General features: G+C 37.6%; 1 protein-coding gene across 3 annotated transcripts in view; it reads right to left on the reverse strand.

Annotated features, from left to right (window-relative positions):
* PRKG1 (protein kinase cGMP-dependent 1) overlaps positions 1-26,702 on the reverse strand; it is a 1,416,234-nt gene that overhangs the window by 1,217,641 nt on the left and 171,891 nt on the right. For 2 of the 3 annotated variants that reach the window (XM_070781204.1, XM_070781203.1), the window contains exon 2: positions 17,272-17,438. In XM_070781204.1, the coding sequence (XP_070637305.1) occupies positions 17,272-17,438 (167 nt within the window). Of the gene's footprint in view, positions 1-17,271; positions 17,439-21,288; positions 21,827-26,702 lie in introns of those variants that run through there. The other variant, XM_070781205.1, reaches the window with a different exon arrangement.

Raw genomic sequence — 26,702 nt, forward strand, 5'->3', positions numbered from 1 at the left:
TGGACTCAACGCCCAGGAATTACAGCTTTTAGCTCAGTGGTCATTTCTATCTCACTTGACAACTGAGACCAAAGCTTACAACATAAAGCACAAGAGACAGAAACCCAGTTCAGTAGTCTGGTTCTGCCAAGAATAGTCTATGCTTTGTGAGAACAGGAAACAACATGTACTTTTGTATAAAACACTGAACTAGAACTTGTATAAAGAACAAATACTAAAATTAATTTCTCATCACAATATAGTGACATATGTGTTCACAGTTGGAGTAAGCCTTTCATCTCTCAACATTACTTATCACATAAAAGCTGCCTTGGGGAGAAGAAAGAACGCTGCCATACAATAAAGGAAAGTAGAATCTTTTTTCAAGTCATTCCAAGAAAATGTTTAATAGCATGGTGGTGAGATATCAAGAACGAGCAAACGCACTAGCAAATGAAAAAGCTCTTCGCAAAATGCATCACAAGAGAAATATGCAGAGTTTTCAAACATTTACTTAGCAATGAGGATTTGAAAAGAGAAAACCAATCAGTAGCTGACAATTTAGGTTTATCTATACATTAAGAAGGTTCCACTGGACCACATGTAAAATAATAAACTCTCTTTTCAAATTTGAAAACATTTAAGGCATCAGATGGGTTGTTCTGAGCCTTTAGAATACAAAATGCTACATCTTCAAGGATGTTTTTAAGTGAGAAATAAGCACAATGTAAAGAAATTTTCTCCTCCAAAATGCTGATTAAATTAAAAAATATTTGATTCTTTTATTCCTTTAGAACTATAATTAACATCTAATTACAAAAATCAGTATCCTACTACACTAAATCAGGATAATCACTGGGAAACTCAAGTCAATTCTTAAATCTCAAACATTAGAAAATGTGCAAACAGAACCTACAAAATGCCTCAAGAATACCTTTCAAACTGTGAAATGTAATGCAATTAACAGAATAATAAGCTCTTCAATGGAATTCACTTGCCCATTGTTGGTATGTATGGGCTATTTGCTCTAGATTTAAATGCCAGCCTTTACAGAAATACTTCTGCTTCTAATGTACCAAGACTTCATTTAAAAACATTTGTTTTCTAACATGTTTCTATTGCTATGCTATTTGAAGGTTGGGAAGTTGATATCTGATATTCTGATGTTCTTAAACTAATCCTAGCTTGTTTTCTGAAACAAACATCCAATTTGTCATATTTGTATTTGAGTCATATAGCTTAAGGGAGTGATTCTCAAACTTTTAGCCTCAAAACCTCTTTATGTTATGAAAAATTACTGAAAACCTCAAAAAGCTTTTGCTTATGTGGGCTACATTTACTGGCATTTATTCCATTAAAGCTTAAAACAGAATTTTTAAAAAATAATCATTCACTTGAAAGTAATAGCAAACATTACATTTTAAAATACTTTTTAATAAAATTAAATATATTTTAAAAACAAAAAATTCAGTAGGAACCACCCCAGTATTTTATACTTTTTGGAAATCTAATTGATGTCTGGCTCAATAGAAGGCAGCTACATTAACTGCTTCTGTAATCAATCAGCTGCTATATCACAGTATTGGGTTTCCCAGGTGGTTCAATGGTAAGGAATCCCCCCACCAATGCAGGATACGTGAGTTCGATTCCTGGGATGGGAAGATACCCTGGAGAAGGAAATGGCAACCCACTCCAGTATTCTTGCTTGAGAAATTCCATGGACAGTGGAGCCTGACAGGCTATGGTCCCCGGGGTCACAAAAGAGTTGGATACAACTCAGCAACTAAGCAACAACAAATATTACATATCATATGGCCTTTAGAAAACTCCACTGTACACTCATGAGAGAGTGAGACAGAGGGCAACAAATAACATGCTGCTACTGCTGCTGCTAAGTGGCTTCAGTCGTGTCCGACTCTGTGCGACCCCATAGATGGCAGCCCTCCGTCCCTGGGATACTCCAAGCAAGAACACTGGAGTGGGTTGCCATTTCCTTCTCCAATGCATGGAAGCGAAAAGTGAAAGTGAAGACACTCAGCGATGTCGGACTCTTCGTGACCCCATGGACTTCAGCCTACCAGGCTCCTCCGTCCATGGGATTCTCCAGGCAAGAACACTGGAGTGGGTTGCCATTTCCTTCTCCAATGCGTGAAAGTGAAAAGTGAAAGCCAAGTCGCTCAGTCATGTCCGACCCTCAGCGACCCCATGGACTGCAGCCTACCAGGCTCCTCCGTCCATGGGATTTTCCAGGCAAGAATACTGGGGTGGGGTGCCATTGCCTTCTTCGAATAACATGCTGGTATTATTATAAAAATAGTTTTTGACCTCAAGGAGCCCCTAAAAGGGTCCAAAGACTTCTCTTTGAGAATGCTGCATTAAGGATACTAGTTTATATAATGTAGGAAGAAATTTCCAGTTTTCTACAAGGAATTTTCATGAGGATTTAAAAACATTTATAAATATCTACATAGAAGGAGAACTGGATGAAAGAGAATGAGAAAGTTGGACCACATCACCGACTCAATGGACATGAGTTTGAGCAAGGGAGATGGTGAAGGACAGGGAAGCCTGGTGTGCTGCACTCCATGGAGTCAAAAACAGTTGGACACGACTTAGTGATTAAACAAGAAAAATATCCATGATTTATCCATTTAATCTGCTACAAGTAAAACAACTATAGTTATAAGATAACTACTTGGATCAATCTTCTTCATATTCCTGGTTTAGTTAGAATACTTCTACCTCCACAATCTGACCTCTTAACTGAGCTTTCCGATGTGTACCCACTGTCATCAACGTGACATCTCCTGTGAGCTGTCTAACTGGCACTTTAACTTCACGTTGTCCGAATAGCATTCTTAATTTACTTTCTTAAGCATAAACACCTTTCACTTTTTGCCATCTCAGAAACTGGCACCACCATTCACCTATTTAAATAAAAAACCTACAAGTCATTCCCAATTTCTCTTTTACTCCCTATCGCAACTAAGAGCTGCCAGAATATATCATATCTCCCCCATCTCCCATGCTGCCATCCTAGCCCAAGCCAAAATTCTATTTCACTTAGATTACTGCCATAGCCTCCCAAATGGTGTCCCTGCTTCCTCCACCTCTCTACAATGCCTGTTTTCCAACCTTTGATTATTAGAGCAAGTAATCCATTCTTCTACCTATAAAACATAAAATAGAACCAGGTCTGATCTCAACCTAAACTCCTCTACTGCTTTTCCACTCTCTTGAGATAGAAAATAAATAAATAAATAAATAAATTACTGGCTTGGCAAAAATGTTGGTTCAGAGTTTTCCACTCCACCATATGGAAAAACCAATGAACTTATTGGCCAACTCAATACTTATAGGCTACTACACATAGCCTTGCCTCTGTCAACCTCTCCAACCTTAATTCGTGCCATTGCCTTCTTTCTATCTCTTTAACATTCACCCCACCTTCCAGCTTTACTACTTGCCACTGTCCTCCTCTGGAATTCTCTACCCACACTGTGTGCCTGGTTCTTGCTTGTCCCTCAGGTCTCAACTCAAATGTTGCCCCTCTCAGGGAAGCCCTCCTTGACCTACCCAGTAATTACTAGACCCATCTTCATGATTCCCTCCTACATCATTCTGTTGTATTGAAAGCATTCACAGCACTGGTCACTACTGGAATGTATGTACGTATCTCCATGCATGCTCATTATGCTTTTCCCCTACGACTATCACCAGGATTGGAGCTCCAGAAGAGAAAGGCCCTTGGACAAATAAATGAATAATAATCAAATAAATGAATTAGTGAATCATGGTAAAGAAACTATTACAAAAAGAACTGCATTGAATACTTTCTTTGCTATTGTCAACTGTTGAGGGAAATACAAAGACTTTCATATATTCGTGAACTACATTCAGTCAAATCCAAGCTCTGCTTTATCTGTAACACGCTTTCTACTTTTGTAGAAACACACCATATGGAGGGAGAGGAAAGGATGGTAGTTTAGCAATGCCTTCTATGTATATATGTAACCTAATTCTGAACACAAAGAAAAATCTGCTGAAACATTTTTTCCTATTTCATATGTCTTTCACCTTTAGAACTGATATAATATATAATAATTCAAATTCATAGAATTAAATGAAATTTCACAACTTTCCACACAAGTCATCTTAATTTTAAGAGAGTGGCATGCACAGTGGAGCTCATAAACCTATCAACCAACTGTTCTTCCTTTGCAGACTAATTTTTAATTCACACGAGAGCCTTTACAATTATTAATTTTCTGTTTTTCTTGTAAATTTGAAATTTAACCATTTATAAAGCCTATTGTTACTGTTCAGGTGCTCAATCATGTCCAACTCTTTGGAACCCCTTGGACTGCAGCACGTCAGGCTTCCCTGTCCTTCACTATCTCCTGGAGCTTGCTCAAACTCATGTCCATCGAGTCCGTGATGCCATTCAACCAGCTCATGCTCTGTCGTCCCCTTCTCCTCCTGCCTTCAATCATTCCCAGCATCAGGGTCTTTTCCAATGTTCTAGAAATGATACTATCACCACCCCTTCATCTCCTGGAAGATAATATGAACTCTGACAATGGATAAGTTCATGTAAATTCATACACACATAAATGGACACAAAGTACAAATGTGTTTGTGCGTCTAGTTCCAACGGGATGAGTCAATACAAATTTCGCACCGAAAATCTTTTAAAAACGGCTTTAGTTTGAGGGCACGTACTATGCACGCATGCACACAGTTATTGAATGAACCACTGGAGAAAGCATAAATCTACATTAAGAATATGCTGAAGGCATTACATATTCTAAACCATTATGAAATACAATATACTAACATAGGAATGTAAAATGATGATCTATAAACATGAACTATAAAATGTAACATTGATTATGTTTTTATAGTTACAAAAAACATAAAAAAGAAATTGATGAGTATGTGAATGGCTTTCAATGAAAATTATTACAATACGCTATTAATTAAGCTATGCTGGGAATAAATGCTCACTCCCTTCTTCTTCCAGTAGGGAATAAATGAGTTTTAAAGGAACATACTTAATATTTGAAGGAAAATTTTAAACACAATTAATTATGATTTACTGAAGAGTTTTGGTTTTCCTCTGAAAATACACCATTGTGTATTTGTGAAATAGAAAACTACCCTTCATAAAAGTTTGGCCATCTTCACAAGATGCTTTTTCTAATATGGCTTTGCTATTAATACATTAACAGAGTAACTTGCTTTGATAATGCAAAGGGTACAGAATAACCTAACTCTTCTGATTAAATAACATGAGACTACAAAGAATAAATAGAAAGTAAACAATGCTTGGGTTTAAAAGCATTTGCTCCCATATATTCTTATGAAGAACTCTAAGATAGTTCTGTGATACAAAAAAAGCTACTTACTCTGATAAAGTTTGACAAGTTAGGCAAAAAAAAAAAAAAAAAATAAGTACCAAATAAATCATTAATGTAAATACACTCAATAACAAGTCTTTGATATTTTAATATGCATGAAATGTGGATTCTAAGGAATTGATTTTAATACTATTTTAAGTCCTTTAGCATAATTCTAAATCTGGGTACTACTGCAGGAGCTTTGGTACAAAAATATTTTCATCAGAATGGAGTTTATGGAAGGGACTAAATATAAAATATAAAGATAAGACTTGTCTTCATATAAAGATCAGACTTCAATCTTCCAAAGGTACAGTAATTAAACTCAGATAAAGTATGTGCAATTACAGGCTATGTTCCTCAGATGTGGAGTCATAGGAGAATTTCAACAAGGACGTCAGAGATCCGTTCAGATCTTCCCGAGAGTGCGGTAGGTGCTGCTGCGGTAGTCATGCCAGGCGGTTTCAGTGCTGGGAAGTAGCGTCCTTCTCCCCTGCCCTTTGAGACTGTGCCAAAACAATGACTAACCATTCAAGGATTTTTCATTAGAGGGATGGATATTAAAAGCATTAGTCTATCCAGCCTCCCACAAAAATCATTGGAAATCTTGTTAAAGTCCCTGAAGAAATATACATCTATGTGTTCTTAAAACGAACCCTCAACAATTTTAGAATCCTGTTTAGTGTTCAGCATGCAAACTACCCCATAGTCTCACGAAAGGATGACTGAAGTAAATTTCAGCTCATTAGTAAGATATCAACGAATGGCACCCCACTCCAGTACTCTTGCCTGGAAAATCCCATGGATGGAGGAGCCTGGTGGGCTGCAGTCCATGGGGTCGCTAAGAGTCAGACATGACTAAGAGGCTTCACTTTCACTTTTCACTTTCATGCATTGGAGAAGGAAATGGCAACCCACTCCAGTGCTCTTGCCTGGAGAATCCCAGGGGCGGGGGAGCCTGGTGGGCTGCCGTCTATGGGGTCGCACAGAGTCGGACACGACTGAAGCGACTTAGCAGTAGCAGCAGCAGCAGCAGCAGCAACATGTTCTTACACTATTGTCAAGAAGGACTAATCCACATTTTCTTTTCATTTTTTTCAGCAAAGCTGTTTTGGTTTTAGTTTTCATCAAAAATATATTTTTAAACTGTCAAATTTGCCATTCTCTAAAAATTGTAGAATAGGATATTGATATTTTAGCAAAATGAGTCCCCATAGAAATAAATCCCGTTGAGAATAAAGATGTACATGTGTGTTTAGTTGCTCAGTTGTGTCCGACTCTTTGCACCCCCATGGACTGCAGCCTGCCAGGCTCCTCTGTCCATGGGGATTCTCCATGCAAGAATACTGGAGTGGGGTGCCATGCCCTCCTCCAGGGGATCTTCCCAGCAAAGGGATAGAACCCAGGTCTTCTACATTCCAGGCAATTTCTTTACCACCTGATCCACCAGGGAGAATAAAGATAGCTGTACCTTTTTAACACAATCCATGACCTACTTTACCAATTTCAGATTACTTTTTTGAAAAAAGTTAATACTTTTCTTAACTCTCATCTCAAAAAAGTAAGCATAGCAAGTTTTAATTATTTTGGCTTTCAAGAGTCTTCAAAAGTAAAAGCCAAATGCTTAACTTTTTTTTTTCCACCATTAATAATTTAGAAAGAAAATGGAGAACTATATACTATTATAACTACAACATGGTAAGACACTCTATAAAATCAAACAAGGACCTAAGTACCCAAATCAGTATTAAGAACACTATCTTTCAAAATATGTCATTTTATGATAACAATGTTCTTCATTAAGCATTTCACATATTTCTTGAATTTTATAAAAAAATGTTACTACTTCATAATGGTACATACACATACGTCCTTATACATTTTAGCCAGAAAAAGAGAGTATTAATCACCAAATCATGGCATCCAGTCACATCACTCCATGGCAAGTAGGTGGGGAAACACTGGGAACAGTGACAGACTTTATTTTCTTGGGCTCTAAAATCACTGCAGATGGTGACTGCAGCCATGAAATTAAAAGATGCTCGCTCCTTGGAAGAAAAGCTATGACCAACCTAGACAGCATATTAAAAAGCAGAGACATAACTTTGCCAACAAAGGTCCATCTAGTCAAGGCTACGGTTTTTCCAGTGGTCATGTATGGATATGAGAGTTGGACTGTGAATAAAGCTGAGCGCCAAAGAATTGATGCTTTTGAACTGTGGTGTTGGAGAAGACTCTTGAGAGTCCCTCGGACTGCAAGGAGATCCAACCAGTCCATCCTAAAGGAAATCAGTCCTGAATATTCATGGAAAGGACTGGTCCTGAAGCTGAAGCTCTAATCTTTGGCCACCTAATGGGAAGAGCTGACTCATTAGAAAAGACCCTGATGCTGGGGAAGATTGAAGGCAGGAGGAGAAGGGGATGACAGAGGATAAGATGGTTGGATGGCACCACCAATGAATGGATATGAGTTTGAGCAAGTTCAGGAGTTGGTGATCGACAGAGAAGCCTGGCGTGCTGCAGTCCATGAGGTTTTAAAGAGCTGGACATGACTGAGTGACTAAACTGAACCCTATTCATCATATCTGTCACTAAATGGCTTGTGGTTATTTCCAGATATAGAATCTACACTCACAGGAAAATTGTCATCAAGCATATTCAAAAACATATTTACTGTCCCCTGAGGACAAATTTATAAATTGTTTAAATATGATGGGGAAAAGAAAAAAAAAAAAAAACAGAGGCAAAAATGTACTGCCTTTCCAGCTTCCTGCTTTGAAAGAGACAACTCTTCTTTATATTATAAATGTGGATCTATTCCTTCGGAGATAATATCTCACATCCCTAATCTATACACATACCTTCAGGGACATACACATACTTATGCATACATAGGCATGAGAAACTTTGCCTTCCAGTATTCCTATAAAGTTACAAAAAGCACAAGCCAAGAAGTACATTGATATATTTGACTACAATACAATTAATAACTTCTCTTTATCAGAAAAGAAGGCAATGGCAACCCACTCCAGTACTCTTGCCTGGAAAATCCCATGGATGGAGGAGCCGGGTGGGCTGCAGTCCATGGGGTCGCTAGGAGTCGGACATGACTGAGCAACTTCACTTTCACTTTTCACTTTCATGCATTGGAGAAAGAATGGCAACCCACTCCAGTGTTCTTGCCTGGAGAATCCCGGGGATGGTGGAGCCTGGTGGGCTGCCATCTATGGGGTCGCACAGAGTCGGACACGACTGAAGCGACTTAGCAGCAGCAGCAGCAGCTTCATCAGATTTCATAAAGAAGTGAAAATACATGCTACAGATGAGAGAAAATATTTGTAATGCATGTAATTGACAAAGATTAAACTCCAAAATATGTAAAGTCAACCAACGAACAGAAAAATGGACAGAAGACTACAACAGACACTTCATAGAACCTAACAGCTTATAAACATATGAATATGCTCTGCTTCATAAATAATCAGATCAAAATAACTAGGAACAACCCAAATATAATCAGTAGCAGAAAGGATAAAGAAATTGGGTAATAAAACGGAAGACAGTACTGGAAGAAAAATGAAGTAGCATAAGAATACGTGTAGTATTACCTGATTTATATAATACAAGATACAAAGACACCCCAAAGAAAACATGCATATTGTATATAGGGGTGAGTTTCTAAGAGACAGATTTGGAGGTTGGGTTCTCATAAGTTAACTTGTAAGATATTTGTTCAGAAAACCACAGACTGAGAAGCTTGGAGTTTGGGGAAAAGATAGGAGATGTGTTCAATTGAGCCACAGGGAATTCCTCTTCTACCCACACTAAATTTCTCCAAGCAGATTTCTTATAATCACTGCTAGAATGCCTCCTGAGATGGTGTTCTTGCCATGACATCAGACTGCTTCTGGAACAGATTAATTAGCAGAATATTGACTCTCAAGAAGACCCAGTGTAAACTTCCCTATAACTTGCATTTTCTCAGGTCATCTAGACTCATGAAGACCAGTTCCCTTTTCATGTGACACTGTTTTCAGCTTTAAAAAACAGTTATCATTTCCTCCTAAACCGTCCATCCATACAAGACATGTCACTCGCTAAAAATAAATGTCGTGCTTCCTGAACTCACTCAAGTGTATTAAAGTCTTTTTGGAAGCTTGGCACCCCAAAATAAACATGATACCCTGTGGGACATCTAACTTAGATCCCTGTTTTTGCCACTAACTTCATAACTCATTTAGAAAGATGGTAACAGTAACCCTGTGTACGAGACAGCAAAAGAGACACTGATGTATAGATCATAACTGAAATATATTTCAATATTCACACTTTAAAATTTCAAATCCTCTTTGCTTATAACATTTTTTCTAAATAGATTTTATTTTCTTTTGTTTTTATTTAAGTAGTTGTTAAGAAATAAAATTCAACTGAGTAAAGTTTAAAGATCTTATTGGTTTTAATTAACAATTCATGAATTGGACAGTATGCAATTGAGCAGCTAAGAAAGGAAATTCAAGGAGCTGTACAAAATAAAAGATTTTTATAGGCATAAAGGAGCAGGAACAAGGAAGCTACGTTAGAGGAGAAAAAGTGGATTGGTTATGACGAGGTCATTTTCCTTTTAGGGATAGCAGGATCCTACCTAATAGATGACCTAACTGGTGCTAATTAAGAGTCAAAACTATAAGAGTCTCAATTTAGTGACATGGGACTCTGCATAAGTGGCTGAATCTGGGGTCTATTGTCTTGTTTTTAACACAGTACACAAGCTTCTTCTTTAGCATTAACATGATAAGCTTGATCTAGTAAAGGGACTGCAAAAATAACTTTAAATGCATTGATATTTTAACTACCCTAAAGATAGCTTTCAGATGAACATGAAACACTCGTAAGGCCAAAAGGCACCACCTGACTTTGGAGAATAAAACGGTCTGTTTCTTGTGTTAAATTTGCTGTGCTAATTCATATGAAAATACATTCAATTCCCTCGTACCCTTAGATAGTGTTTTGAATGCCAACTGACATGGTGAGGCTCTTTACTAATGTTCAATTTTATATAAAAATCCCTCTTTCAATGTCAGCTTTCATATGTTATTTAATTACAAAAACAGAAAAATGTTTCAGGGGAAGGAGTAGGGGAGCAGGAGAGAACTTGTAGTATGAAGTTGAGTAAGTTTACTGTTGATAGTGAGTGGCTAGCATGATCCATGTTCACACTGAAGAACAAATAATGCTGGACATCAGCTTAACAGGCAGACCTGGTATCAACCAATTCACTGCAAAGCGGAGCAGAAGACCAGTCTTCAGAAGACAAAGGGAAATCTCAGTGCAATTAACAACAGAATCTAGAGATTGGATGTGACTGCAGCCACAAAATTGAAAGACGCTTGCTCCTTGGAAGAAAAGCTATGTCAAACCTAGACAGTGTATTAAAAAGCAGAGGCATTACTCTGCCAACAAAGATCTATATACTCAAAGCTGTGGTTTTTCCAGTAGTCGTGTATGCATGTGAGAGGTGGACCAGAAAGAAGGCTGAGTGCCAAAGAACTGATGTTTCTGAACTGTGGTGTTGGAGAAGACTCTTGTGAGTCCCTTGGACAGTAAAAAGATCAAACCAGTCAATTCTAAAGGAAATCAATGCTGAATATTCGTTGGAAGGACTGGTCCTGAAGCTGAAGCTCCAATACTCTGGCCACCTGATGTGAAGAGCCGACTCACTGGAAAAGACCCTGATGCTGGTAAAGACTGACGGCAAGAGGAGAAGCAGGTGACAGAGGATGAGATGGTTGGATGGCATCACTGACTCAATGGACATGAATTTGAGCAAACTCAGGGAGATAATGAAGGACAGGGAAGCCTGGAGTGCTGTAGTTAATGGGGTTGCAAAGAGTCAGACACAACTTACAGACCAAACAACAAAAATCACTATCACTTAGCATTAGCATAAAAAATCCTACTAAAAATCACCTGCATGATGAGTTGAAAAAATTTTTCCTTCTTAAAAAAAAATTTTTTTTAAACCTGTGAGAGAAACAAAATCAACACTATTGATGGTAGACAGAAAAAAGAGAGCCTTGAGAGTATCAATACATGGCAGACTCTAGCCCTAAACAATAAAAGCTCAGTGGTGGACCAAGATAAAGCTAAATTGTAGCTATGCTTGTAAAAAGAAAGAAGGAACTAATAAGAGGAGAGGGATCAGGGCAACGCCATATATAAGGACTTAATAAAAGCTGTTATCATTAACAAGCACTCTGCAAAATAAAAATTAAAACAGCTGGATGGTTTCACTTAAAAGTTTAACTTAGAATAGCCAACAAAGAACACTAAACAGATACTTGCCATTTTTAGAAAATAACATGTAATCTATGCACTTCCACAGTGAAAGATCACAGAAAATCTGTAAAAGTAATATCTCTAAGCATATCACTTCAATGCATATAAACTACACATTTTTCAATACAAAAATATTAAATCAGATTCCCAAAGAAGGTGTTTGATTTACATTACCAATTCTCAATTGCTAAATCAGAATTTCTTGTGGATGATGGTAGTTGAAGTTTTGGGCTTCCTGGGTGGCGCTAGTGGTAAAGAACCCACCTGCCAGATGGAGAAAGCAATGGCACCCCACTCCAGTACTCTTGCCTGGAAAATCCCATGGACAGAGGAGCCTGGTAGGCTCTAGTCCATGGGGTCGCAAAGAGTCGGACACGACTGAGTGACTTCACTTTCACTTTTCACTTTCATGCATTGGAGAAGGAAATGGCAACCCACTCCAGTGTTCTTGCCTGGAGAATCCCAGGGACAGCGGGGCCTGGTGGGCTGCCATCTATGGGGTTGCATAGAGTCGGACAACTGAAGTGACTTAGCAAAGATGAAATTCACCTTCATGGGAAAAAAAAGAGGGCAAGAGTATAAAGATATTAACAAATATTACTCCATAATTAAGACCAAAATCTATTGGTTTAAGAAAATAAGCTGTATTCAATTATTTTGTAAGTCATTTATATATCTGAAATTTGATTAAAACATAAATCAAGCCTTAGCAATTTGACCCACTGCTACCTTAAGTAACTAATACTAAAATAATTCTAAACAAAACTTGAAATTAAAATGTCCACAAGCCAGTAACTATAAATATCTGAAAGTTATACAACTCATTTTGCTTGAAAATACATGATATATTTACACTACTTCCAGATTATTTTTTCCCTGTCATCCTAATTAGTTAAGTCTTAACATATGACTATTCTGTTAAAATTATGAGAAAATTTGGCATTTAGGTATGCAATAATATTTGGGACACTGCCTAGGCTAAAACAAAAATCACTGAAGGCACATGTTAAACAAGCATTTTACGAAGAAAACTTCATTTAACTGAAGAGAGGCAGGAATAATTGGAATGGTTTTCCATGTAAACTCCTTGAGTGTTTTTCTGAATGTTTTGATAATAAGCAAGTTTGTGAAAGATCCTCTAGTCTCTTCATCCATTGTTGCTATGGTATACTGTTTATAAATATTAATAATGTTCACAAATGAAAAAGAATCCATCTATATCAAGAAGAGTGCCATCTAAATTTTGAGAAGATTAAATGTGTTGATAAAAAACTAATTAAGCAATGAAACATTTCCTCAATTAAAACTTATAAAAATTTAAATGACAAGATTTGTTATTTTAAATTATTTTCACATGAGAATATTGGCATAAAATAAGCCAAAATTACATGGAATTCATTATAATTACAACTTGGGGGCAGATTCACATCAGGTTATAAGAGCACAGTCATTTAGTGAATTTAACTTTAAGCAACCAACACCATCATTGCAAAATCTGTGACTTTAACTAGATACACTATTTAGAACCCTGTTTTTAAAAACATAATTGAGATGACTTGCTATGTAGTCAGTCTAGCAGCAAAAAGAAGATAAACAAAATATATTAAAATTAGCTTGGTGAAATGCGGAAAAACCAGTGTATTTACATTTACCTAGGGAAGTCTGCATGGATATTTCTTCTTTGTTATAAATATGTTTCTATTTACATGTGTATATTTGACGGAGTGCATTTGTGCATAAAATTTTTGTTGCCCTTCCTCGCAGATCCCATTATCATGTTTTCTTAATGTTGTATCCTGATGTGAAGATCTGACTCATTGGAAAAGACCCTGATGCTGGGAAAGATTGAAGGCAGGAGGAGAAAGGGACACCAGAGGGTAAGATGGTTAGATGACATCACTGACTTGATGGACATGACTTTGAGCAAGCTCCGGGAGTTGGTGATAGACAAGGAAGCCTGGCATGCTACAGTCCATGGGGTTACAAAGAGGTGGACACGATTGAGCAACTGAACTGAATGTTGCATCAAAATATTTGAGATATGGGGTACTGAGGAGAGGAGAAATGACCACCACCCAAGGACTTTGCATCCTTTTCTGGGAAAATGGCTTGTTTTCTTTATACACAAGATTATTCTATCATGTTAGGCAGAAGTATAACCTTATTATTGTCTTTACTTGGATATTTTGGTGTGGTTTAAGGAGATATGTACGGGCACCACGTTGACAAGGAATGGACCTGTGATGGTTAATTTTATAGGTCAACCTGCAAGCCCATGATAGCGATATATTTGGTCAAATATTACACCAGACACTTCTATGAAGGTACTTCTCTGCTGGAATTAACATTTAAATTAGTAGTCTTTGAGTTAAAGCAGACTGCCTTCTTAATGTTGATAAGACTTCATCCAATCAGTTGAAGTCTTATCAGGAAAAAAGACTGATCTACCTGGAGGAAGGGTGAATTCTGCCAGCAATCCAATGGGTTTCCATTCTCCACAATCATGGAAGTCAATTCCTTAAAATAAACCTCTCTCTCAGTACCCACACACATATATCCTATTGGCTCTTTTTCTCTGGAGAACCATCACCAATACAGAGTCCCATAATTAAGAGCTTGAGCTCTGAATCCAGATTACTTGAGTTCACTCCTAACTATACTATAAACCAGGTGGGCCTCAGTCTTCACATCTATAAAAGGGGATAATAAATACTAGCCCTTACTTCACAGGATCACTTTGAGAATTAAATAAATTTTATACACAGAAAGTGTTTAGAAAAAGCATGCTCTATATGCTGGGCATTGAGTTCTAAAAACTAACAAATATTAAGTACAATTTTTAAGCTCCTTCTAATATAGTTAGTAAAGTTGAAGTTAGTCTTAGAAAACAGAAACAGTATGAATTAAACAGAAATTTTTAGAAAAAATGTGTGAGGAAAACTGAACATGAACGTATAGGTTTTCAAACTACTCATTTCTAGAATGGAATTCAATCAGTTCAGTTCAGTCGCTCAGTCATGTCTGACTCTTTGTAACCCCACGGACTGCAGCATGCCAGGCCTCCCTGTCCATCACCAACTCCCTGCTACTGTTGCTAAGTGGCTTCCGTCATGTCCGACTCTGTGTGACCCCATAGACGGCAGCCCACCAGGCTCCCCTGTCCCTGGGATTCTCCAGGCAAGAATACTGGAGTGGGTTGCCATTTCCTTCTCCAATGCATGAAAGTGAAAAGTGAAAGGGAAGTTGCTCAGTCATGTCCGACTCTTCGTGACCCCATGGACTGCAGCCTACCAGGCTCCTCCGTCCATGGAATTTTCCAGGCAAGAGTACTGGAGTAAGGTGCCATCACCTTCTCCGCACCAACTCCCTAAGCCTACTCAAACTCATGTCCATCATGTCACTGATGCCATCCAACCACTTCATCCTCTGTCATCCCCTTCTCCTCCCACCTGCAATCTTTCCCAGCATCAGGGTCTTTTCCAATGAGTCAGTTCTTTGCATCAGCTGGCCAAAGTATTGGTGTTTCAACATCAGTATCAGTCCTTCCAATGAATATTCAGGGCTTATTTCTTTTATAGGTTGACTAGGTGGATCTCCTTGCAGTCCAAGGGACTCTCAAGAGTCTTATCGAACACCACAGTTCAAAAGCATCAATACTTCAATACTCAGCTTTCTTTATACTCCAACTCTCACATCCATACATGACTACTGGAAAAACCACAGCTTTGACTAGATGGACCTTTGTTGGAATATCAATGAGTATTTAAAATGACTGAAGTAAAGTACACTCTGCTTTATACAATATCTGTGTTCTTAAAAGTGTGCCTGGTCAATAAAATACATAAGTAATCAAATAATATGAAACTATTGATATAATATCATCTCAGAAAGGCTTTAAACTTGGTTTCTAAATGTTAATAGTTGTTAACATTCGCCTCTATATTTATAGTCTCCACTTGGCCTCTCTATATTTCTTCCACCTCTCTCATTGCTCCTGCTCACTACCCACATCCACCCTTTACCTATAAGTTCACCTCCTTTCCCTGCAATTCTCTGCCAAGTACATATTGTTTGTGTTTTTGTTTACCATACTTTGTTTTTGTCAGAGGAAAGCCTAACCGAACATTTACATCCTTTTGGCGTGGGGAGAAACTTTGTAACACTGACACAAAGCTGAAAACTATAAAGAAAAAAGTGATAGAAATTAATAAATATCAAATGCCTGATTTCAGTACGTCAAGAAAGAATCACAAAGAAAAATTAAAAGGTGAATGACGAATGTAGAAAGAACCTTTTTTACACACTCTCAAGTATTTAATAGAAATAATATTGATTGTTATTCTACAATGTTTTACACTTTACATTATATACCCACACAACTTACTCATACTAACTTCATAAAAGTCCTGCAAAGAAGGTAGAAAGCAAGATTTCTCAGCACAGGCACTAAGGACAGGGCATGCTTGGTTGTGGGCCACGCACTGCCTGTTGATTACACCCCTGTTCTTTGCCTCTAGACACCAGGAGCCTCCTTCATGCCCACCCTTACCCAACGTGTGACAACCAGATGTCTCTGAACATCACCAGATGTCCCTGAGGGACAGATTCATCATCAGTGGAGAACCACGGCCAGAAAGAAAGAGTATATCCTTTTTCATAAGCTGGGTGAAACAGAGAAGTTAATTGACTTGCCCAAATACACCTCTCTTCTGAATGACCTTAAAACTGGCAGTTATAGGACACCAGCATGAATGCTTTGTAAAACACTAACTGCCACCAAATAAATCGATTTGTGACTTTTCTAAGCCAACTGTCTTCTACTATAGACATCGTTGAACTCACTTTCTTCTCAGCTGATTCATTCATGATTTCAGGCTTTTTCATCCCCCAAAAGGAAAACATGCCATTATAAATTTCAAGTTAATTTTATAATGTGAAAATATACAGAAGCATAAAACATATTTATACAGTGCATGCCTCAGTTTTTATAAGCAGTTTCTATCTTAGTTTGTGCAAGACTTATGAAATAAGCTACCACTCTTAATAATCAGGAAGTTAATACACTACCCAACCTTTATGATCCATCTCTATTAGATACATAGGAGACACTGAAAACATTCTCTTTTTATAGAAGCAACATAGCAGAAAGCCAGTCATATACTGGGAGGTAAAAGTGGAGTTGAAGATACTTTGATTATCTGACCAAAAATACTTTCAATAGACTTGAGCTTCCATTGAAGCTTTGAGTTTGCTCAATGATCTGACAGTGTGTGGTCTTAAGCAGAGCAATAAATAGCAACATTTTCTTTCATGTTATCCTTTCCCCATGTCTGAAAAAAGACTAGATTTTCATTTTAATAATTCTAAACACAAACACTTCAAATGATTAATCAACCTCTGTGTCTAAACAGTGTTCTCCCTCTTTTCAAACTGTTTCTCAACAACAACAAAAAAGAAAAATGGAATTGTCTCATGTAATGCACTGCCCTCTGTGTGCAGGCTGATAAGATGGAAAGAGAATATTTGAATGTCAGGGGAACACGGTTACACAGCATACCTTCCATGACATACACCAGTGACCCCACATCTCCTTCTTTGATGATGCAGCTGTCTTTGCCGTACTCCACTGGGTACATACAATCCACAATCTCTTGGATCTGTGACAGCTCCAAGTTCTTCATAAAGTCATTGTCAAGGATGGCCTCCTTTATGAGATCCTTGGACCTGCGGTAAGAGAGGGAAGATTTACTGGTGCAACTGACAAGCGCTTCCACGATCTGTGAGGTTGAGCAGAGCCAGTGTCAGGCATACATTTTCTTGTTAGGAACCCAAGAATTTCCTGACTGGCCCAAGAGTAATTCCATGGAAGCAGGAAAGACAATGAGAAATTTCCCTTTAAGTAAAGTATCATTAAACGAATATGGGACCAGTAAATAAGCAAAGTAAATAAGCACAGAGTTTCTTTTTGCTTCAGGATTTTTTTTAAACCCAAAGACTGTTGGCAAACCAAAGGACAAACATCTTAAACTGAAGCTTGAAACTCAGCTAAAGAATGAATGGGAACAAAATACAACAAAATTTTATAGAAGAAACACTATTATTACTATGTTTATAAATGATAAAAGAATATCAGGATGTACTGTGCTGCATACAATTATAGTAAACACAGTATGTTTACTTATTTTTAGGTGCCTCTTCCACCAGATATTATGCTCCCTGGGGGCAGGGACAGTTTGTATTTCTTTTCTCTACTCTATGCCCAGTGTCTACTACAATACCGGTTATATATAGTACAAGTGCTCAAGAAAAAGATGATAAAGAATTGATATTTAATTAGCTGTTCAGAACAGCTGATATACATGTGAAAGTTCTTTATCCATATCTCATGCTTCTTTAGAGAATATTTATCTCTTCAAGCAGCTTACATGGAGGTAACCAGGCGGATAAAATTCTATTGAACAAGTTGTTTTACACAACATAGCTTAAGCGTGGGATTAAACAGGTAGTCTCTAGGAAACATGTTTACAAATTCTCTAATTGGGATTCAGTGGTTCACAGGAAAGTTTTTCAGAACTTGAAAGAGGGTGATCATTTAATTCTCTGGGAAAAGAAATACCAAACAGCTTCCTGGGATATAAAAATCAAAGTAAAGGGAAATGGAGAAATACTGCGTCAAGAGCAGCACAGAGTACCGTCAGAGAAGTCAGAAGCTGGTTGAGACACACATAGAGACCTTAACAACATGGAGGGTAAGAAGCACATCTGGAATTTTATATTAAACATCTTAATCTGAACAGCAGCTGGCTACAAGCCGGTCTTTGTCTTCATTTGCTTAACGAGTGGTTTTCAGGGAAGCAACCTGCAGTGGTGAACACTGACTACAGTGTCCTCACTCCCCAGTTCTGGCTGACTTCCACTCTAGACCTCAGTCTAACTGATCCAGCCTTCACGCATTATCTTTTGCAATGATTTGGTTCTGAGTGAATAAAAAGGTGCACATCAAAATGAAAACAATGTAAACTCTATCAACATGAAAAATACACTTAAAAGGGGCTGCTTTGAGGCAATTAAACTCTTCGTGAAGAGTTAATGGCAGGGAATTAATTATTATACTATTTTTAAGTGAAAAAGGAGGAAACAGAATAGTCTTTAGAATATGAAAGCGTGTGTGTGTGTGAAATGCAAAAAAATAGGCTTTCAAGTTATATATATTTGGGTCCCAATCCTAGTCCTGTCATGTATTAAAAGTTAGCAGGTTGTCTTACTTTTCTGAATTTCCATTTTATAAAATGTAAAGTGGTATTTTAAAAATTACCAGCCAGCAACAGGCGCATGAAAAGACACTCAACATTTCTAGTCATTAGGGAAACGCAAATTAAAACCACAATAGACATCACTCCACGCCTATTAGAATAGCCATCACACACAGGAAAAAGAGAAATAATAAATGGTGGTTGGGAACCCTTATACAATGTTGGTGGAAATGTAAATTATTACTGCCACCATGAAAAACAGTGTGGTGATTCCTCAAAAAATTAAAAACTAGAACTACCATATGATCTAGTCATTCTACTTCTGTGAATATATCCAAAGGAAGTGAAAACGATAACTGGAAAAAAATCTGAATTACCATGCTCATAGTAAAATTATTCACAATAGCCAAGACATGAAAACAACCTAAGCATCCCCAATAGATGAATGGATAAAGAAGCTGTGATGTGTGTCTATCTGGATCTAGATATAGATATATAGATATACAATGGCATATTATTCAGCCATAAAAATGAGAAAATCTTAACATTCCTAAAAACACAGATGAATCTTGAAGGCATTTTTCTAAGTGAAATATATCAGAGAAAGACAAATACTGTATGACTTCACTTTATGTGGAGTCTAATTAAAAAAAAAAAAAAAAACGCATCGAAAAAAAGGGTTCAGATTTGTGGTTACCAGAGGTGGTGTCGGGAGGGAGGAGGAGGAAGAATTTGAGAAAGGTGATCAAAATGCATAAGCTTCCAGCCATAAGATAAATACTGATACAAAATAATGACTATAGTTACCATTACCATATGGTACATAGGAAAATTAATAGAGTAGATCCTAAAAGTTCTCACCACAAGGAATTTTTTTTTTATTTTATCTACATGAAATGATGAATGTTAACTAAACACTGTGATAATCATTTCCCATTATATGTAAATCAAACCATCATGCTGTACACTTTAAATATATATACTGATGTATGTCAGTTATTTCTCAATAAAACTGAAAAGATACGTGAAGATTGGTAAAAAGATAATGTTACTTTCAGTAAATGTTGGGTGAAAAGGTGGTGGTAGTAACTGCAGTTGCAGTAACAGGAAGTAGTAACAGAGTGTGCAGTCATGACTTAGAACAGTATCAAAAGGAAATAAATGTTGGCATTGGTTGCCTTTGGTGACAGAATTATATTTTTTCCTTCATTTTTTCTCTAAAATTTTCTAGAACGGGCATGCTTTTCGAAAGATAAAAATCTACTGCTTGTTTCAATAATGACTTAGATACTTAATATTGCTGCTGCTGCTAAGTCGCTTCAGTCATGTCCGACTCTGTGCGACCCCATAGATGGCCTCCTACCAGGCTCCTCTGTCCCTGGGATTTTCCAGGCAAGAGTACTGGAGTGGGGTGCCATTGCCTTCTCCGAGATACTTAATACTGGTCAACTGTTATTGGTATAATCGATATTACTCTTTACAATAGATTCTCTTTCACATGGCCTGTGTCTAAAAACTAATGGCAGGAATTTTCACTTCATGAACAGATGGTGATGAATGGCCAGAATAGAGCTTCAGAATAGAGTCTATTTAAAAAGTCCTGTTTGTGAGAATTTTACTTTAATTTGCCAGAACTATTTAACTGTATGTTTCCTTCAAAGTTTTTTTTTTTTAATTTTGTCTTCCTAAAATCTTATTTCTCCTGAGGCAGAGAGTTGTTTCCACTGAATGTTCAATATAAGATGCAAAACTCTGTCCCCATCTATGATTTTCATAAGCTCTCCCTTCTTAATTATCTTCACCATTCCTGACCTCAAGGTCAAGAACCCACAGCAACTGCATAGTGACTCCTGAGATCTACTGTTCTAGGATTGCTTCTCCAAATAACAGGACTTATTTGATCTTTAAGAAATTAATTTTAATCAAACTGCATAATATTCTCTTTATTAAAAATTCCTTTATTTTCCTTGAGTCAGAGTGTAAGGTCACCAGTGGGTTCATATTTTTTAATATAATAAAGACTAAAGACTAGATATTATCAATCCCAGAGTCCCAACTTGTTTAACTACAGATGGTATCTTATCCTTTGGGAAATAATAATAGCGGTCCATTAAAATCTAAGCCCTAGAAATGCTTCAAGATTAAAAATAAAGCCTTCTTCCAAGAAAATAATTAGTTACATCCAAAGATGACTAAAGAAAGCCACTTTCTTTCTACTCATAAACAGTACAATTAACCTGCTTCATAAAGACATCAGGAAAGATGACACAACTTAGTCTTACAGAATCCCTTAGAATTATTCGAATTTTCCAAGTACTTACCAAAAACTGGAGGGGAGGAAAGGAATTTCAGGATGTGCTTGCTTTTCCAACTTAATTTTAAGTGGAGAACATTCAATCTCCCTGAAGAAACTAACTAGAGGCTTTCGCCTTTGCCTTTGCAGTACTTTAAAATAAACTGAGAAATATAGGACCTGTGTCTTATCATTTATCCATTTATCCCTTCATAGAGGTATTGCCCAATGACATTTGCCTCTGAAATATCCCAAATAATCCCTCTCTGCCTTCGCAGAGTGGTGTATCTCAAAGATGTTCTTGTCAGTGAGCAATGCTCAAAGCCCTGCCTCTTCAGGTAATTTTCCTTTAAGTCCTTTCCCACTGAAGGCTTGAAACCTTAGGGCAACTCTCATTAGTCTCCACTTGCTTCAACACTGTAAGCCATAATCAATCCGAGCCTGCACCTAACTCTTCTTGGAACCTTTTTCTTTCCCTGAAGAAGCAGTCTAACACACTCATTGTAACTAACATGTGATGTTGCATGTGGGATCAGCTGAGCTGTGTTATCAGTGTGGGAGCTGAGGAAAGCTGTTATCGCAAGTTCCAGAAGGTGACTATCTGCCCTAACCCCAAGAATATATCTTAACAACATTTTGCAAGAATTCAGCAGCCTGACCTGAAAGGCGAAAGAAGCAAATACAAAGATCTTGATTTTTTTTTCAATCCTTCATGTCTGCTTCTGTGTACAAATAATCTATTTCTTTTTTTAAAAAAAAAGCTCTTTCTTCCACACTCAAAATTTGTGACTTTTTCAATCCAAACAACCATAAAAGTAACTTGGTTATTTCAAGCTGGCCCTATTGATTTCTCATCATCAAATTGTCAGCCTCTGAAATATTGGCTTTATATAATAGTGTGCTGTTAAATGCACTCTCCAGGGAGAAAAAAAAGCCCTGGTTTGTAGTGTTTGCCAATTTCCATGGTATAAACACTCCCACCATAGCCAATTTCAAGCTACTAATGCAAAGTCAGCCTGCTTGCAAAATTCCTGAAAATTTAACAAGCAGTTCTTATATGAGCCAGTCTGTTGGCTGCAACACATCAGATATAGATTCTTTTCCTAACACCCTAAGAATTTAGTGTGCTTTCATTTATAAATGCTAAAACTAACATGATGATCCTTTCCTTCCTTAAAGATTTCATTAGATGGTATAATATCCCCAGATAACCTTTGCCAGGATTAGCAACAGGTCTTCCAGATTTTCAAAGTTTAAGAAAATGAATTAGAAAGCCCACTTCCCCATTTATTTACTGCAGAGAAAATTCCCAAATATACACAAAGGCTAATTGTCTTTCTACACAACTTTAGATAAAGTGGGCAATCTGAGGTATGCATAGGGAAATATAACCTACCTCTCTAACAAGAGAGATAGCATTATTCACTACAGATAAACAGAGCCTCATTAGTTTTCTAAACAGGAAAGGATATTCTACATTGTGGATATCATGTAGGAGGCTTGCAATATCCATAGAGCACTAGTGTTATGTCAGAGAGTGTGGAAGGTTGTTTCAGAACAAGTTGTCAGGAAGGCTTCTCAAAGCTGAGGACTGCATCATAGAATCCACAGAGAAGAGCATCCTGGGTAGAAGGAAAAACAAATACGAAGGTTCAAAGACTGGAAGGAACTTGATCTATCCAATCAATATTCAGTAAGGAGACCTATGAGGCTGAAGCACAGAGTGAGCTAGAAGAAAAGGAAAAGGAGAATAAGATTGCAAAGGCAGGCAGGAATCCGGTCTCACAGGGCCTTGAAGGCAGTGATACAGAGTTTTACTTCATTCTAAAGCCTTAGGGATACAGTGAAGCGTTGATGATAAGAAGAGGTAGGACTTACAGGTAATATATCTGGCATAAGGAATACATAATGTAAATTTACTTTTTTATTGGAATATAGCTGCTTTACAATGTCATGTTAGTTTCTGCTGTACAACGAAGTGAATCAGCCACACATATACACATATCCCCACTCCTTTAGTTTCCTTCCCATTTAGGTCACCACAGTGCATTCAGTGGAGTTCCCTCTGCAATACAGTCAGTTTTCATTAGTGATCTGTTTTACACATAGTAGTATATATATGTTATCCCAATCTCCCAATCCATCCTGCCCTCCCTTTCCTGCCTAGCTATCTGTATGTTTGTTCTCTATGTGGATGAATTTATTTGCAAAACAGAGATAAGTTTAGTTTAAATTGCTACTGAGTTCCTAGAAGCTTTATGTCATGTGTTTCATCAATTAACAGATATTTAAAGTATAATACATTATCCTGATAAAAAGGAGCTCTTATGACTGAAACTCCTGGAAACCATTGTCACACAACTCCTATACTTAGCTATATTTCAAATCACTAATTCTCAGGCAACTTTTACATATAAGAAGAGAATGAGATCTCATCTCCAATTTCAAGCTATGTCCAAAGGTCTAAAAGATATGCACTCTTCCTTCACAGTCCCACTGAACACAAACCAAGCAGCTGTAAATATGCCCCAAACATGGCCAGAAATGTGAGAATCAAATCAATATCTGATGCCTTCATTTGATGAAGACTTCTAGGCACTTAAAAAATAGTTAAAATTATTACTAAGAATGAATATCAGCAAAAGCAATTTTAAAATATTTTACAAAGATTCTATAATCAGCTTTATACAGAAGAACAGTACAAAAATGATCTTCACGGCCCAGATAATCACAATGATGTGATCACTCACCTAGAGCCAGACATCCTGAAATGTAAAGTCAAGCAGGCCTTAGGAAGAATCACTACTCTAGTAGTGGGGGCGATGGAATTCCAGTTGAGCTATTTCAAGTCCTAAAAGATGATGCTGTGAAAGTGCAGCACTCAATATGTCAGCAAATTTGGAAAACTCAGCAGTGGCCACAGGTCTGGAAAAGATCAGTTTTCATTCCAATCCCTAAGAAAGGCAATGCCAAGGAATGCTCTAATTACTGCACAATTTCACTCATCTCACACGCTAGTAAAGTAATGCTCAAAATTCTCCAAGCTAGGCTTCAGCAATACGTGAACCATGGATTTCCATATGTTCAAACTGGTTTCAGAAAAGGCAGAGGAACCACAGATCAAATTGCCAACATCCTCTGGATCATCGAAAAAGCAAGAGAGCTCCAGAAAACATCTATTTCTACTTTATTGACTATGCCAAAGCCTTTGATTGTGTGGATCACAATAAACTGTGGAAAATTCTGAAAGAGATGGGAATACCAGACCACCTGACCTGCCTCTTGAGAAACCTATATACAGGTCAGGAAGAAACAGTTAGAACTGGACATGGAGCAACAGACTGGTTCCAAATAGGAAAAGGAGTATGTCAAGGCTATATATTGTCACCCTGCTTATTTAACTTATATGCAGAGTACATCATGAGAAACGCTGGGCTGGAAGAAGCATAAGCTGGAATCAAGATTGCCGGGAGAAATATCAATAACCTCAGATATGCAGATGACACCACCCTTATGGCAGAAAGTGAAGAAGAACTAAAGAGCCTCGTGATGTAAGTGAAAAAGGAGAGTGAAAAAGTTGGCTTAAAGCTCAACATTCAGAAAACTAAGATCATGGTATCCAATCCCATCATTTCATGGCAAATAGATGGGGAAACAATGGAAACAGTGTCAGACTTTATTTTTCTGGGCTCCAAAATCACTGCAGGTGGGACTGCAGCCACGAAATTAAAAGACGCTTATTCCTTGGAAGGAAAGTTATGACCAACCTAGACAGCATGTTCAAAAGCAGAGACATTACTTTGTCCACAAAGGTCCATCTAGTCAAGGCTATGGTTTTTCCAGTGGTCATGTATGGATGTGAGAGTTGAACTATAAAGAAAGCTGAGCGCCGAAGAATTGATGCTTTTGAACTGTGGTGTTGAAGAAGACTCTTGAGAGTCCCTTGGACTGCAAGGAGATCCAGCCAGTCCATCCCAAGGGATATCAGTCCTGGGTGTTCATTGGAAGGACTGATGTTGAAACTGAAACTCCAATACTTTGGCCACCTGATGTGAAAAGCTGACCCATTTGAAAAGACTCTGCTGCTGGGAAAGATTGAAGGCCAGGGGAGAAGCAGACGACAGGAGATGAGATGGTTGGATGGCATCACCGACTCAATGGACATGAGTTTGGGTAAACTGCGGTAGTTGGTGATGGACAGGGAGGCCTGGCATGCTGCGGTTCATGGGGTCACAAAGAGTCGGATACAACTGAGCGACTGAACTGAACTGATAATCAACTTTTGACTGATAAAAAGCACTCACTAAATATTTTTAGCGCTTCAAGGTCAGTATTAGGCTCACATGTCAGAAGAAGCTTAAATGCACTTTCCTGGTCCTTGATCTACAGTAAAGTATATTCAGTTGGTAGGTCAGAAGTCCAAACCTCAACTGTAATTCACAGTTCTTTTACTCAGATATAGTCATTGTGCTGCTGCTGCTGCTGCTAAGTCGCTTCAGTCATGTCCAACTCTGTGTGACCCCATAGATGGCAGCCCACCAGGCTCCCCCGTCCCTGGGATTCTCCAGGCAAGAACATTGGAGTGGGTTGCCATTTCCCTAGGGTGCCTTAAAAGCATCTAATTCCAGGAGTCACTGTGGGAAGATATCTCCATCTATATACTGTGAAATATTCAATGAATCATCTAGAAGCGAGAAAACTCCTGGAGTAGTCCTCTCACCGCCTCAACTGTTGAGATTCTGCCCAAACAGTAAATCCTATTTCTAGCCTAACAGCTTTCTTGAATGAACTCTGTAGGTATAGAGCTAAGAAATATCAACCAGCTCACATATTTTAAAGACAAAATTCAATCCTAAAAAGCTATGGGCCAATTGAGATATTTCCTCAAAACTGAAAATCAGTTTTCAACAAGTTTCAGACTAAATTTTCACATCAAGCAACTCTGCCATAGCTATCCCAATCTTATCACAAAACAGTCATGAAGAAATCAAGACTATTTGCAACATTCATATCTATAATCAGCATACGATACAAAACATTGGAAACATTGGGCCAAAATATTATGATAGCAATGTAGTTCCTAAGTGGCCAATGATATTAATCTTCTATTAAATGCATCCCAAATAATTTCAAGTTGCCATTTCTATTTTTTTTAATAGTTCTAAAGTAGATCAGTATCCACTTGAAATTTAGATATTGTAACTCTAAACAAAAATAATGATTTGGGTCAAGGTGAAAAGTGGTTGACCCATAAGATATTTGTTTGCTGATTTATCACTTACGGCTTATTCTTTTGAACTGATACTCATTCTTATTGACTAGGAATGATGCTAAGTAGCTCTTGAAATCACTAGTTAGATGTTAACAGATGGAGCAAACTTGTACTAATTAAAGGAAAAAAAATGTATTGCTCTTTGTAGGTATTCATCAACTTCCAAAAAA

Source organism: Bos indicus, chromosome 26 (genome assembly GCF_029378745.1).
Source record: "Bos indicus isolate NIAB-ARS_2022 breed Sahiwal x Tharparkar chromosome 26, NIAB-ARS_B.indTharparkar_mat_pri_1.0, whole genome shotgun sequence".
NCBI lineage: Eukaryota > Metazoa > Chordata > Mammalia > Artiodactyla > Bovidae > Bos > Bos indicus.